At 58.1% G+C, this 15,587-nt stretch overlaps 1 protein-coding gene across 29 annotated transcripts in view; it reads left to right on the top strand.

The window, feature by feature from the left end:
* The window catches only part of CAMK2B (calcium/calmodulin dependent protein kinase II beta), a 67,752-nt gene that overhangs the window by 15,115 nt on the left and 37,050 nt on the right, over positions 1 to 15,587 (top strand). For 28 of the 29 annotated variants that reach the window (XR_012489407.1, XM_019731652.2, XM_074312116.1 and 25 more), the window contains one exon: positions 7,185 to 7,279. Coding sequence is in view for 28 of the 29 variants with exons in the window: in XM_019731652.2 (XP_019587211.1) it covers positions 7,185 to 7,279 (95 nt within the window). In the remaining variant the exon portion in view is untranslated. Of the gene's footprint in view, positions 1 to 7,184; positions 7,280 to 10,054; positions 10,107 to 15,587 lie in introns of those variants that run through there. The other variant, XM_074312118.1, reaches the window with a different exon arrangement.

Raw genomic sequence — 15,587 nt, forward strand, 5'->3', positions numbered from 1 at the left:
TTTTGTAAGAAACCGCTACGCCGTCTTCCGAAATGGCCGCACCACCTGCACCCACCAGCCCTGAGTGGGAGCTGCTGGTGCCCACGTCCTCCCGGCAGCTGGTGTTGTCAGCGTCTGGATTTTGGCCACTCTAATGGGTGAGCAGTGGTACCTCGTTGCTGCTTTAATTCATTTCCGTGGTGACATGTACTGTGGAGCATCTTTTCATTGCTTATGGTCTTTAGCCCATTTTAAATTGGGTTTTTTATTTTCTTATTGTGAATTTTAATGCTTCTTTGTGTATTCTGGATACAAGTCCACTATTAGATGTGTGTTTTGCAGACATTTTCTCCTATCTGTGGCTTGTCTTCTGGTTCCCTTACCCCAGCTTCACGGAGCGGAAGTTTTTGTTCTAATGAAGCCCAGCTTATCAATTATTCTGTGGATCCTGCCTTTGGTGTTGTATCGGAAAAAGTCAGTGCCAAAACTCAAGGTCACCTAGAGTTCCTCCTAGGTGTTTTGTAGGACTTTTTAGTTTTGTGTTTTACATTTAGAGCTGTGATCCGTTTTGAGTTAATTTTTGTGAAAGATGTAAGGTCTGTGTCTACATTTTTTTTGCATCTAGATGTCCAGTAGTTCCTGTACTGCCTTTGTTTGGGCAGGTATAACCAAAATGCCATAAACAGGGTGGTTTATAAACAACAGACATTTATCTCTCACAGTTCCAGAGGTTAGAAAGCCAAGGTCAAGGCTCTGGCAGATTCAGTGTCTGATGAGCCCACTTGCTGGATGGTGGTCTTTTCCCTGTGTCCTCGCCTGGTGAAAGGGGCGGAGAGATCTCTTGGGGGTCTCTTTAAAAAGGCATTAGTCCCATTAATGAGGGCTCTGTCCCCACAACCTCATCACATCCCAAAGGCCCCACCTCTTAATACCATCACCTTGGTGGTTAGGATTCCAACATAGGAACTTTGGGGGACACACACATTTAGTCCATAGCAAGCACTGTTGAAAAGACCATCTTGGCTCCATTGACTTGCCTCTCTCTCTGCTCCTTTGTCAAAGGTCAGTTGACTGTACTTGTGGGGTCTGTTCCTGGGTCTCTGTTCTGTCCCACTGTCTGTTTGTCTGTTTCGTCACCAGCACCACTGTCTTGGTTACCACAGCCTCATAGTCAGTCTTGACGTCGGGCATGTCAGTCCCCCGACTTCGTTCTTCGTCAGTGTCAGTCCCCCGACTTCGTGCTTCTCCTATATTGTTGGCTCTTCTGGGTCTTTTGCCTCCACATCAAGTTTAGAATCAGTTTGTCGATAGTCGCACAGTAACCTCCTGGAATTTTGATTGAGATGACATTGAATCTGTAGATAAGTTGGGAAAAACTGACGTCTTGACCATATTGAGTCTTCCTGTCCATGAACATGGAATATCTGTCCATTTATTTAGTTTTGATTTTGTTCATCAGAGTTTTCCTCATATAGGTCTTGTTCATATTTTGTTATTTATACCTAAGTATTTCATTGTTGCTGCTAATATAAATGGTGGTGTGTTTTTAAGTTCCAGTTGCACTGGTTCATTGCTGGTTTATAAGAAAGTGGTTGACTTTCGTGTATTAATCTTGTATTCTGCCACTTTGCTGTCATAGCTCATTAGTTCCAGAAGTTCTTGTTGATGGTTCTTTGGGACTTTCTACATAGATAATCACATCATTTGCAAAGAAAGATACTTGTATTTCTTTCTTCCTGATCTGTATACTTTTTCTTTTCTAATAGCATCAGCGAGGATTTCCAGTGTGATGTGGTGAGAGGGGAAATCCTTGCCTTGTTCTGACCTTCGAAGTAAAACATCTACTTTCTCACCAAAAGTGTGATGTTGCTTGAAGGTTTTTTTGGAGGACTGGTTTGCTGGGGGCTGAATTGCGTCCCACCAAAATGTATATGTTGAAGGCTTACCTGCCACAGGGATTGTATTTGGTGATGGGATCTTCAGGAGGTAATTAAGGTTAAATGAGCTCATGAGGGTGGGGCCTGATCTGATAGGAGTGGTGTCCTTGTAGCAAGAGATACCAGAGTTCACTGCTCTGTCCCCACGTACCCCCACTGAGGAAAGGCCAGGTCAGCACGTAGTGAGATGGTGGCCACCAAGTCAGGAGAAGAGAGCTCACGTGAGGGACCACCCTGCCGGACTGTGATGTCGGACATCCTTCCTCCAGAACAGTGAGAAAATCCATTTCTGTTGTTTGAGCCCCAGGCCGTGATGTTTTGTTACAACAGCCAGAGCTGAGTAACACCTGGCTCTTTATCAACTTGGGAATGTTCCACTCCATTCCTACTTGACTGAGGGTTTTTGTCATGAATGCGTTTGGATTTTGTCAAAAGGTTTTTCTGCATCTTTTGATACGCTCGTATGATTTTCTTTTAAGTCAGTTGATGTGACGATCAACTGAATTGGTTTTCAAATGTCGAGCCGGGCGGCCTTGCTCACCTGTGCATAGTGACGTCCACATCCCATGAGGGTGCACAGTGGATTTTGTCAGAAGCTTCATTTGGGCAGAAATCACCCCACGCTGCTTGCCTGGTTCCATCTGCTCCATGTTGTCAGAAATGTAAATAAAACGTCTCTGAAATTACATTCTTGGCTTGTCTGGGAGGACAGTGGCAGGACCTCCCAGCACATGTGATTGGGGAGGCGTCCCTGATGGGAGGGCTGTCTGGGGGGCGGAGAGAAGAGGAAGCTCTGCCGGTGTTTCCTCTGTCTGAGATGCGCCCACAGGACCCCACGGCAGTGGCTGCTGTCGTGTGTGGGTGGGTGGGTGTCCTCAGGGGGCCTGTGGACATCCCGTGGGCTGACGCCCTCTCTGTCCCACCCTCTCCACGTGGTTCTTTGCTGAAGGATTCAGTCTCTCAGAGGACGTCTGTTGCTGTCTCCAGTGGGTCACATGGGGTTTCGGAGGGACATCCGTATTAAGGCCTTAGATGAGAAGGCCTTTGGCCCTAATGAGACTTTGGAATAGAGATTTTGTGGTCAGATAAGTAGGGAGAGGCTGTGCCTCGTGCTCCGTATTTGGAAATTTATGGCACAGATGACTGTACGAAAGGCCCTGAGAAATCCCGCAGTAAAGAAGGAAGGACAGAGGAAAGGAAGACAGTCTCACTTTCTGGTTCCCAAACTTACTTGCCCCCAGAACCCCTTGCACCTTCCATCTGTTACTATTCTGTGGAACTAATACTTCAGGAACACCGTTTGGGAAAAGGGTGCCACTCCTTAAGGCACAGCTGGGGGTCAGCATGTGTTGTGGGTCAAATCTCATGGGATGGAATCCCAACCCCAGGACCTCAGGATGGGAGCTGATCTGGAAAGAGGGCCGCTACAGACGTAATTAGTTAGGATGAGGTGGTGCTGGTTTAGGGCCTCATCTAGTACGGCTGTGTCCTTATCAAAAGGGCATTTGGGCAGAGACAGGGAGAACGCAATGTGAGAGTGAAGGCAGAGACAGGGCACTGCTTCTAGATGCCAGGGAACACCGAAGGGTGCCGGCAAAGCCCCAGAAGCTGGAGAGGCCTGGAGCAGATTCTCCCTTGTGACCTCAGAAGAAACCAGCTCTGCCAGCACCTTGATGTTGGTTCTCTGGCCTCCAGAGCTGGGAGACGATCATGTCTCTTATTTAAGCAACTCGGCCCGTGGGGCTTTGCTACAGTGGCCCCAGGACACTAGCACAGCACAGGCTCAGAGGTTGGGGTTGGGGGGCTGCCGCGGTTCCCAGGGAGGACCTGGGACTGGCCCAGGTGGGATGCTAGGCAGTGGTGAGAATAGGCACCCACCGCTGATGGCATCAGCTGTAAGTCACCCAGCAATTGTGCCTTTGGAATGAAAGTCTATGGAAAGAACTGAGCTCACAGCAGCCGTTTCCGAGAAGAGCAACTTGGAAACACCCCCGATGCCTGCCATCGAGGAAGCATTCAGCCAGCCATGGAAGGATGCTCTCTGCGTGAAGTGCTGTTAAACGCGAAAGGTGACACACACAGCAGGATTCGCACATGGATGGGGAGGGCCAGGCGCTGGCAGAGACGGCAGGAACCTGGGCACTCACCAATGGAATTAAAGTTTCTCTGGTGCTGTCTCTAGTTGGGCCACCTCAGACCCTGTTTCTGGAACCCAGGCTGTTTGGCGACATGGTCCCCTGAGCTCGCGTGCCACCATCCGTCCGTGGTGATGGGCAGCTGTCCCTCCCCGGGACCTGTGGCTCCCACCAGCATAGCCGCCCACCATCAGGGCAGCACACTGTCCTTCCTTGTGCATGGACGGCCCCCGATTGTTCAGCAGTCAAGTGTATCCACCACTGAGCTGCAGGGGCGGCTGGCAGCCCAGGTGGGGCCCCTGGAGACGTTGGAGGTGCGACCACAGAAGCAGGAGCTCCCTCGGTCACGCCTGTAAGGACCTTCCCAGTGCAGCGTGTCCCACGTGGAAACCGCAGCCCCAGTCCCAGGCGCATGGTCCTGAGAGCAGTGTCACACTTGCTGGCTGCTGCCCTGTGGGGACAGAGCCCCAGAGAGTAGTTTACAGGCTCTCGGCCTCACGTGAAGGGGTACTGGCTCGGGTGGTGAATGGCCGTCGGCTGTGGCTGATTGGCCGTCGGCTGTGGCCGGTTAGTCAATTGGCCGCTGGTATAACTGCTGCGACTACGGAGGATTGCCGAGGAGCCAAGCAGAGCCAAAGAGAGCGGAAGAGGAGAGCCGAGAGAGAGAAACAGAGGAGAGAGTGGAGAAGAGTCGTCGGTCGGTCGGTTGGCGGAAAAGCAGACGGCAGGTTGGCGTCCGGTGGGCCCAGCCTCCAGTGAGACCGTGGTGGTATGGCTCCCCTACCTATGGCTCCGTGGGTGTTCCTTGTTGGCCTCACCGTATCCTGCGTTCTTATGTGGGGAGCGGGAGCAGAGACCCCGCAGGCCGCCCCGCACAACAAATGGCGCAGCGAGCAGGGTCTCCCGCACGACATGCCCCCTGTAGGCGGTGCCTGGCTGTGCACATGGGAGTGGGGTGGGAGCCTCGCCACAGCAGCCTGTGGGTGGGCCAGTCACCGCTTCACTGGCTGCTCCACACTGAGGTGTCCTGTTGGTGCTGCCTGGCCCTGCGTCCCCACAGTGATGAGCTTCAGTCCCCAAACCCTGCCTGTGACCCAAGGGCGAGGCCTGCAGGTGACCGCTGTGACAGGAGGTGTGCAGGTGCCCAGAGGCAGACTGGGGGTGAGCTGGGGGTAGCTCTTTCTAGAACTTTCCCTTAGGCCAGGCAGCAGGACAAGCCTGCTCTAGGGGGGCTTCTGAGGGTGCTCACCCCTACCTGGCAAGGGCTAGGGTGAGGGCAGCCTGCGTCCAAGACCAGGGCCTTTCCACCCCGGGCTTCCCGTGAGCCCACTGCTGAGCGTCTGCCAGATGCCGGCACTGTGCCTCCCCCATCCTCATGCCCTCCAGCATCTGGCTTTGCCCTTGTCACCCACACTTACCCGGCTCCCCAGCCCCGGAGGAGAAGGCAAGGTCTGCCGTGGAGCAGTGGGCAGCCCAGGGTAGGCGTCCGCAGGGCCATCCGGCCAGGCTCTCAGTCGGCTATTTATGCGCACCCTGCCACATGCCAGCGCACTACCACTGACTCTTATACTCACCCGTCTGGGTCCCGCCCTGCTCTGCTCCGGGCACCAGCGCACTTTTGGGGCCTCTTGGAGCCGTGCACCACACCCACCATGCTGTAAGTTCCGCATAAATGGGCAGGCTGGACCTCCCAGCTGGGAATCAGACCAGCCATGAGGTCGATTCTGGCCCCAGAAGACCTGACCATCCAGCGACGCCTGTGGAGCCCGTGCTGGGATGTCCCAGCCATTTGGGGGCTGGAGCGTAACAGATGGTGCCCAGAACCATAAATGTGGTCCTCTCCCCTGTCCTGGGGGTGGGGGGTACAGACCAGACCAAAGTCTTTGAACCAGAGGGGCACGAAACGTGGCCTCCCCTCACTACACTCTCTCCAAAGCTCCAAGCTCACGTGTGAAAAGTACCATCTTTTCTTTATGTTTTTACTTCAATAAAATAGAATATTTTGAGAACGTAACCCATGCACCTAGTGAGAAAATCGCACAGGGCAGAGGAGGTGTGGAGAATAGAGTGCGCCCCCATGGGCAGCCCCAGGCGGCCGCTGCGCATTCCCCACTGACTCTGGAAAAGGGAAGACTCAGTTCTAAGAACAACCATTGATCTTAACGACCTGGGTCGTTAAGAAAATGTTTAATGAAATTTAATGTAATGTTTCTTTTTTCCAAGGAAGTGAATAGTACATTTTAATGAACTTCTGTCTCCAAAAAGTATTATAGCAAGAAAGTGTTTCCTATGTAAGACGCTGACTGCTTTTCTGTCACCCAGAGCCCCGGGTGTCTCAGGCTGTGTGGGCAGCTGGAGGCTGTGTCCTGATGGGACCTCTGGGGACAGAAGACAGAGCAGGGGCGTGTGCTCAGCTGAGTAGCCCCTGTGCCCTCGCCCGGCTTCCTGGCTAGACTGAGACCCTCCCGAGACATTTCCTGTTCCGGCCTCATCTTGCGTGTGCTGGGTCTCATGTTCTTGGACATGATCTAAAATCAAATCACACCCATGCCCTGCGCCTGCCCCTCCTCTTGGGGGTCAGTGCTTGTGGGCGAGGCCTCGGCAGTGGTACCCCACTCTCGTGTCTTTCCTTCTCTTGGCCCTGGAGTGGGGGCATAACCCTCCAGCTGCTCCCTCGGAAGCTCTGGCGATGGGACTTGCAGTGTCTACTCTGAGGGGCAGTGGAGGTGGGGGTGGGTGGGCCCACTGTTTTGGCTCTGCAGCCCCTCCGTCCCTGCCCCCGCCCACTGCCTTCATGATTCGCTGGGTCTCCTGGACCTGGCACCAGGGGGCGCATACTCAGAGGCTGCGCTCAGGCCCTCGGTCCAGCTGACCCACAGGGACACAGGGCCAGGGGTCTCACTGGAGCAAGCTCACCAAGGAGGTGGAGGGCAGGGCCTGGCAGGAGCGTGCTGTGCGGCCTCAGAGCTCTGCTTGTGCTGTGGGAGGGCCAGTCGGGCTGGTGCTGAGTGGGGCAGCCGCGCTGTTTGGGGAGGGGCCCTGTCCTCCCACAGGCCTCTGCCCAGGGCCTGCCTCAGGGCTGCTGTGCACAGCGACTTAATCAGCTCTCTCTCTGTCCCCATTTGACTCCCAGGGGGGCTTTCTCTGTGGTCCGACGCTGTGTCAAGCTTTGCACCGGCCATGAGTACGCAGCCAAGATCATCAACACCAAGAAGCTGTCAGCCAGAGGTAGGGGGGGGCTGTGCGCGGTGGGCGGGGCGGCACCCAGGGCGCAGGGTTGTGGCTGCTGTGGGACCTGAATGTGGCAGGAGAGACGGGGACCCCCTCTCAGATCTGGGGTCGCAGCTTTGCACTAATTTGGGAGCCTCCCTGGGGTTGGGGGGGACAGAGGACTAGTGGCCAGATACTGCCGTCTGCCAGTGGCCTGTGGACCAGAGGGCTTTGGGTGACAGGTGACGCTGCAGGGTTTTCTCACTCAGCCCCACGAGGGAAACCTGCCTGTGCTGGGAGGCTCGTGGGCCTGCAGGGGTGAGCAGGTGCTGGCCTGAGGGAGGCCTGGGCACGTGTGGGGATGGAGCGGGACATGGGGCAGGGGACGTGAGTGACGGTGACACGTGGTGGAGGTGCTGTCCTGAGCAGGGGACAGCAGAGGGGCGTAGGGGCCGGGAGGGGGTGGGGCAGGGTCCCCAGGGTGGGTGCGGAGGGTGGGCCATCTCAGCAAGGAGCCAGTGCTGTGGGGGTCCCATGTGTCCTCTGAGCCCAGGATTCGGCAGGAGTGGCCAAGCTAAGCCCCTGGCTTGGTGAGGTCCCATGCCCCCTGTGCCCATGAGCTAATTGAGAGGCCTGGTGCAGGCATCCGGACCCCTCCCTCGTCGGTGCTGGGAACCGTGTCTGGCTGCGTGAGGTCTGAGGTCTGAGGTTACAGCACAGTGACCCCACCCAGCAACTCACTGAGCTGTGTGTGGGCACCTGCTGTGTAGCCAGCAGGCCTCAGGCAGAGTTTCCAGGGGCCACACTCCTGTGCTAGCCCAGGTCGAGGGCTGCTGGTGTGGTGGCAGGGTCAGTTCTTGTCCTCCTGCTGCTTTCTCCTGTGTTTATGACGTTTCGGATGACGTGGGGCCTGTGGGTGGGGTGGGGTCATGAGGAGGGAGGCTCAGGACAGCTGCAGCTGCACAAACTCACTGCCAGGGGCCTGTGGCTCTGCTCTCTCCCAGGCCAGTCCTGGTGGGCTGGGCTGGGCTGCCCGTGTAACCCCCAGGCCAGTCTCTGGGGCCTGGACTCCACCAGCCCTGGGGCGTGTGCTGACCCAAGATCTCCCACTGAAGCCTGCTGTGTGCAGCCGTGCCACCAGCAGCTGTTCCCTGACAGTGGGTGGCCCGCACTGGTGGGACAGGTGTTAGATGTTTTGGGGGGATGCGTGCACACATAGGGCGTCAGGAGGAACTTTCCGTCTCATTCCCTAGGCTTGTGCCAGGCCCCAGAAGGAGACAGCCCACCCTCTCAGGTGCCCAGGTACCCAGGTCAGTGAGGGAGCCCCTCACTCATCCAGCCCCTCCCACGTCAACGTGGTGGGGAGCAAGCACTCCAACCCCGAGTGCAGTGGGAGCCCAGGTGAGGGTTTTGAAGGATGAATAGGAGTTCGTGGAGGTCAAGCAGGACCCACCTGGGTACGTTTCTGCGGAATCACACCCACTTACACCCCTATGTGTTCTACCATTTGGGGCAGTCAGAGCAGTGGACGTCTGAAGTTGCAGGCGTGTGCCCTGTCACCACCTGCCCTTCCTTCTGCCCCTGAGCAACCACCTGCCCGCTGCCTCTGAGTCCTGAGGACACCACACGAAGGTGCGGTGCACACCTGGGGCTCCGCCCAGCCCTGTTCCAGCCTGTTTCCTTGCTGGGCACAGCCTGGGCCGCTCTGGAGTGGAAGCCAGCACCCTGAGGTCTCCACGCTGTCCAGCCTGTGAGGTCTTTGGCATTTTGTTTTCCTGCTTACTTCCTTGTTATAGAAAGTCTCACATGTCCCTAAACACAGAGAAAAATGACAGAATGAGCCCCCCACCCAGCTTCAACAGTTATCACCCCGCCCCCATCCCACCCCGTATCTTGCAGGGGATCCCAGACCACCTGTCACTTCGCCCAGGCTGTTCAGCATGTTTCTCTAACAGAAAAGGTTCCGAAAACAACCCGTCGCCCCCGCAACAGGGTCCTGGGGGCCTCCCAACCCTTCCCCCTTTCCTAGCCAAGGTGGCAGTGGGAGGGTGAGGGGAGGGTTTGAGAACCCCACCTGTCAGCCCTGTGCTGAGGGCAGCCTGCCTGGTGGCTTTGGTCTCGTCACCACACAGCCCTGACTCTGCCCTGCTGGGTGGCCTTGTTACTTAGCACCCAGTGCCTTGGTTTCCCCAGCAGTCACATAGGGATGAAGCTAGTACCTCCTTCTGAGGGGTACTGTGAGGTGCGAGATGCTACCCGAGACTGCCCCCTCCACCTGGCTCCCAGTCCCAGGTCAGTCCTCTGGCCTGCCCAGCCTGCAATGCCCAGGACCCCGCCTCCAGGAACTGGCTAGGGTCCTCCACCTAGCTTGGAAACCCCCCCGGCCTGAAGGCATTTCTCCACTGCTCCTTGCGACCAGACGCAGCCTGGCAGTTGACTCTACAGCTCCCTAGCTCGAGCCCAGAGCCTGTGGCGGCCACCCCTCCTTAAAGATCTTCTGGAGCTGAGGAAGCAAAACCTGTTCTTAGCTGGCCCTGCCCCCCACTCCCCTACCCACCCCAGGACTTGTCTTCACACCCCAGGCCCCTGGACACGCCCCCAACTTTGTATCTCCTGAGCTCCTGCTGATGAGGGGCCTCAGAGGGGCCTCCCCGGCCTCCAGTGGGAATCTGCGACCCCAGCACCCTGTCTCTCCAGCAGACCCCCAGGCCGTGCGGGCGCGGACTTCATCTGTCTCGTTCACACTGGGTCTCCCACACCTGCCCAGGGCCAGGCAGGTGATGAGCTCTCCATAAATGCTTTCAGAAGATGTGTGGTGCGCAGGTGCAGTCTGTGCTGGAGGCAGGTTAGTGTCCCAGGTGTGAGGCCCAGTGGGCAGTGGGAGGAGGGGGTCTGGGAGGGGGTTTGCTGCCAGGAGGCCCCTGGTCGCTGGACACCTGGGCATCAGGGAGACCCACCTTCAGAGCATTTCTGTGGTTAAGGTGCGGGGGGTGCAGGAAGCAGGAGGGGAGGCCTGGAACTTCCCCTCCTCCCTGAGGCCTGGCGGTCACCTGCAGCCTTCACCTGTCCCACAGGGTCAGACATGGTTCCAGCAGAGAACGTGTCCTGAGCCAGGGCTCCCAGCCTGACTGCCTCTGGGGCATGTGCCAGACCAGCTGCTTCCCCAGGAAGCCATTTCAGAGGCCTGCCCCAGCCCAGCTATGCCCTGGGAGGTGGGGACCAGGGTCCTGGGTGCCCTCGATAGAGGGAGAGTGGGGAAGTGGCCTCCCCTGAGGCCAGAGGGGAAGCTGTCCCCGCCACACCTTCTTTTGCACCCATTACTTGAATCCAGTACAACTGGAGGAGACTCACCCCAGCAGGGAGCTGTGGTCTCCCCACCTCCAGGCCGAGGAGACAGCCTTGGTCCTTCCAGGCTTTGGATGGTCGGGCAGTGGCCAGAGGAGCACATACAAGTAGGCACCAGAGACAGAAAACTGCCTGCCCTGTCACTGGCAGCTCTCGGTCCGAGAGGACACTGCCCATCACCTCCAGCTTGTGCCAGAGGCTGTTCGAGTGAGATTTTTAAATTTTAATACTTAATTAAGTAGAGGATTGTGAGACATTCAGAATCTGCGAATGTACTGAATAATTAGAGATTATTAAACCACTGTTCACAAAAACAGAGGAAAATTAACTAGGATAAGATTGCTGGGCACCTGGGTCTGCCAAGCGTTTCTTGTTTTCGCTGCCCACCCCCAGCTCATTGTTGGCACTAAGCAGCTGTTTGGGGGCAATTTCCTTGCCTCTGTGAGCTGGGTCAGTGCTCACTGGCTGAGTGCCCAGAAAGCAGGTGTCACACAAGTGACCCACAGCCAGTGGCCGCACATGGGGGGCCTGCAGGGGACCTGGGACCCGACCCTCACAGCATCACGTCTTCACGTTGCTTCTCAGGGACCCCCACACCTTCAGACGTCCACACCCCTGGAAACCAAGTTCCACAGAAACAGATGCTTAGCCCACAGCCCCAGTGCAGAGCCTGGGCCTCAGGCTCCGAACTTTACTCAGCTGGGGAGGGCTGAGGGTTCATCAGGTGTGGGGCTGACCTGGGGGCTGGGGGGCAGACCCCAGAGATGGGGGTGACCTTACAGTGCAGGCTGACCTCACGGGTGTGGAGACTGAGGCGGCAGGTGAGAGGATCTGGGTGGGTCCCACACCCCCAGGCTGATGCCCAGCTCACCCCAAGCCCCCTTCCTGGGCCACGCCCTCCCCAGGGCCAGTGTGGTCCTTTCGGCCTGGGGGGGACGGGGGCACCCCTGCCTGAAGCTGTGATGGGATGGAGCTTCGTGCCACCTCTGGGGTCGGGCTGAGCCTGCCCCCTCCGAAACCTGCCGGGTTTGCGCAGCGGAATGGGCACCATGGCTTCCTGTCGGCCCACGACCCACAACCCACAGCCCAGAGGGTAGCCCCGCTCGGGAGGGAAGCGCGGGGAATCTGCCCAACTGGGTTCCCAGAGGCCGCCGCGCTGTAGTGCAGTGGCTGAGCATGCGCGGTGGGCACCTTGCCCGCCCCTCCCCTGCTCAGAAGCCCTTCCCACCTTGCCCCCCCTCCTCTCCTCTCCCCTCCTCTGCTCAGAACCACCCCTCCTCTCCTCTCCCCAGCTGGGAGGGAACACCTCCCACTTCCCTCCTCCCCTCCCCTCCCCTTCTCTGACACCCCTTCCCCACCTGGGCGCACCATCTCCACTCCTTGGCCCCTTCCAGGCAGCTCCTAGCACCCCATGGGCAAAGCCAGGCTTCAGTATAAACACGCACCAATGTCAGATAAGCAATAATTTTTTAGAAAATGTCCCAGACCCCCAACCAAGTTTTGATCGACCCTGCCCTCAAGTCAGGGCTCCAGGGGGGCCCTGCGCAGTGGAAGGGGTCTCCCTAGGGAGTTGGAGGTGGGTGGGAGTGTGGGTCCCTAATCCTAACCCAATGCCAGGGTCAGCCTTTCATGGATGCGACCCCTCTCAGATTCTGTTGCCAGGACTTCGGTTTATGAGGAGTTGGGGAGTGCTCTCTGTGCAAGTTGGGAGGCAGTAAGAAGGGGAGCTGGGGGCCTGGGGCGGGACCCCCATTCCCATCCCAGGGGGAGGAGAGGGCGCCTTGCCAGACGTAGCAGTTAAATTGGAAGTTCAGAGAGACAATGAAAAAGACTTGAATACAAATATGTCCCAAACTGCAAGGGACACACTCATACTAGGAAATTATTTGTCGTTCAGGTGAATTTGGGACATATTTATACCAAAAAAATTCTTGTTGCTTGTCTGAAATTCCAATTAACCGGACAATTTGTGTTTTATCATGTTTCTAAGCAATTCATCCACCAGGTGCATGAGGATGACGCTGGAGGCATGGGAGGTGGCTTTGCAGTGACCGAGGGTGGGTGCCTGTCCCCACAGGGGGATGTACTCAGCTTGCTCGAATAGTTCCTTGCTGGAGGGAACTGAGGCCACCACTTGGGGACAGGCGGGGAGTGTACCTGGCTTGCCTGGTGAGCAGGGACGTCATCCTGGAGCCCACAGCTAAGCCACTGGAGGCACATCTTACAGAACCTCTATTACAGGACTTACGTCACTAGATGCCACCAAGCTGAGCTGCGCCTGTGTTGGGCGATGCTCTGAGCCTGTAGAGGGGCTGGGAAGGACTGTGTTCCCTTAAAGGACCAGCTGAACGGCCACGGACCCCATGGAGAGAAGGCTCTGGGGACCCAACTGCCATGTGGCCTGTGGTGGTCCAGCTGGTCCCATGTGGCTGGCAAGTAGCCCAGAGGCCTCAGCATCAGGCGTGGCGAGGGGCAGGGTGCCGGTGACCCCACTGTGTGCCTGGCAGCTGGTCAGTGCCCCTCCGCCCCCCTGAGCCCTTTCTTTGTTCCAGTGAGGTGGAGGAAGGACAGACATCTTGTGGGTGGCGTAGGGCCAGGTGACACAGGAGCTGTGACTGCTCTTGTCTTTTGAAGCAAAACACACACAGGAGGCGCCCTTTTCATTGGCATCAATGCGGTGCCCACCCAGGGGCTGCAGTGTGACTGGACGTTCCGGGGACCCCAGAGCCGGACAGGGTGCCCCAGGGCCTGAGGTATGCTGTGGGTAGCAGGCTGGGGTCGGGCACTCTGCTCACCCGAGGCTCAATCAGACCCCTCCCATGGCCCAGCTCACCGCTCTGCCTCCCTACGCCCACCCGTCCCCTGTATGAAAGTTGGGGGTGACAATAACAGCAGCTCTTCCTCTGGGGAGCCTGTGGCTGCTCAGACCCAGGTCTGCAAACTGCAGCCACTGGTCCAGGTGGGCCCACAATCGCGTCTGTGCTCAGAGTAGAGGGACCACAGCATCGCACGGCACCCCAGACAGTGGCCCCGTGGCCAGGCTGCGTGCAGACCCTGCACTGCCCCTGGGGTCCAGCAGGCTTGTCCCACATTTTCCAGCCCTGTGAGCCTGCCAGGCCGGGAGTGAGGGCCATGGGAGCCCCAACTGGGTGACTCCTTCCTGAAAGCCAGATTCTTCGTGCAGCCGGTCACCCTGTGCCCAGATGGGGGACAGGGACAGAACGAGCCACCTCTGTCTGCCCTGCCGCTCCCTCCCCCATCCAGCCCACCCCCTTCCTGGGACCCAAAGGGCAGGACTGCACAGGGGGCCATGGACTCATCAGCCTGGTGTGAAGGTCCCATTTTCTACCAGGCTCTGACCAGTGGCCGCAAAGGGCTGCCAGACTGGGTTCCCATGCTCAGTCCCTAGGGCCTTGGTGACTTGGGGATGTAAGTTAAGGAGTTGGTGCTGACAGTGCTCAGCTTTTGCCAGAGTGGCAGAAGTCAGAGGAGGAAGCAGCAAAAACAGCACAGGTAGCAGGGCAGGTGGGGCGGACATGGGGGCTCCTCTCTGCGGTGGCCTCTCTGGCAACCCTCCACCCTCTCACAGGTGGGAAGCTGACTCATAGAGGAGGCTCCATTCAGCGTCCCACTTCCAGTGTCCCCATGGCCCTGAGGCCCACACACGAGCTGTCCCCCAGCTTGATGGTTGGGTTTTGCTGCCGATTTAACTTAGAGGAATCAGGAGCCTGGGCAGGCCCCGCCCTGCAGAGCGTACAACTGGACACCCCAGACTGGACGTGGGAACTGGCTCCCCTGAACACTGCCCCACCGAGGTGGTCAGCGTCAGCATCGGGCCTCCTTCTCCCCAGGGGAGCTGTCTCTGGCTGGTGCATGGCCCCTAGGCTCTGACCACAGTGACAAGTGAAGCAGCACGGACAGGCTGCTTCCAGCCCCCCACCCCCAAGACCACAGCCCAAGGGCTGGCCAGCACTGCCCACCCTTACTGGTGGGCACCCTTCAGTGTAGAAGTGGGCGGTGACCCCAGGACAGGGGCCTAACCCCAACATGACGGTCAGATCCCCACCAGCTCTGTGACCCGGAGCTGCTGGGTTTGGTGGGCGCTCTGGGCAGCAGCCACGGTGGCCCATGACCACAACCAGTCCCCTGCTGTCCCTGTGTCCTCCAGGCATGGTGGGGAGCGGAGGAAGTGGGGAGACCCTCCTGCTGGCGGGACCCCAGGGGCCTGTGGTGTCCAGCAGCTGCTCTGGGAGGCAAGAGCATTCCTGAAACATGGTGCTGCACAGGTTCCTTATTCGAGAGGTGGCCTCACTTGTCCCTGGCTGAGCCTGGGGGGTGGGGGGCCTCCTGTCTTCCCCCTCCCATCCCCCCTCCGCCCCCACCCAGTGCCTTGAGCTGTCCTCCTGCCTGTGACAGCACTGCTGCTGCTTGATAGCTGGCGAGGGGCCAGACACCCACCCACGTCCCTCCCGTCCCTCTTTTCCTTGCTCAACACTGCTGCCAGGCAGCCTGTGGGAGCTGGGAGGGCAGGGAGTAGGGGATGGTGTGGGCACCAGACGGGCCATCCCTGGGGGTCCAGCCTCCAGGAGTCCTGGCCTGAGGACTCCCCCCGGCACTGCCTCGCTCAGTGTGCAGTGTCCACACTCTGCTCTCCCGCCTCCCCTGCCGCCCTCACAGCTTTCTCTTTATTCTTGACTCAGCTCATGGTGCCCCCACCTGGGGGACCTGCACAGACACATGCCCCTTCCCCCAGTGACGGGTTGGGCCACAGCACAGTGACAACCCCCAGCAGCTCTGGCCCTAGCAGGGGCATGCAGGGCTCCACTGGGGCCACCTCCCAGGTCCCCCGCCCCGATCCTGGGGGCCCACACCTCGGGGCACCTAGAGTAAAGAGAGCATGGTGGGGTTACCCAGCAAAGCTGGCAGGCCTGGAGTGGCTGCAGGAGCTGCAGGTGGAGCTCAGGATGGAGGGGTTCAGGCG

This window comes from Rhinolophus sinicus, linkage group LG09, assembly GCF_036562045.2.
Source record: "Rhinolophus sinicus isolate RSC01 linkage group LG09, ASM3656204v1, whole genome shotgun sequence".
In the NCBI taxonomy this organism is placed as follows: Eukaryota; Metazoa; Chordata; class Mammalia; order Chiroptera; family Rhinolophidae; genus Rhinolophus; species Rhinolophus sinicus.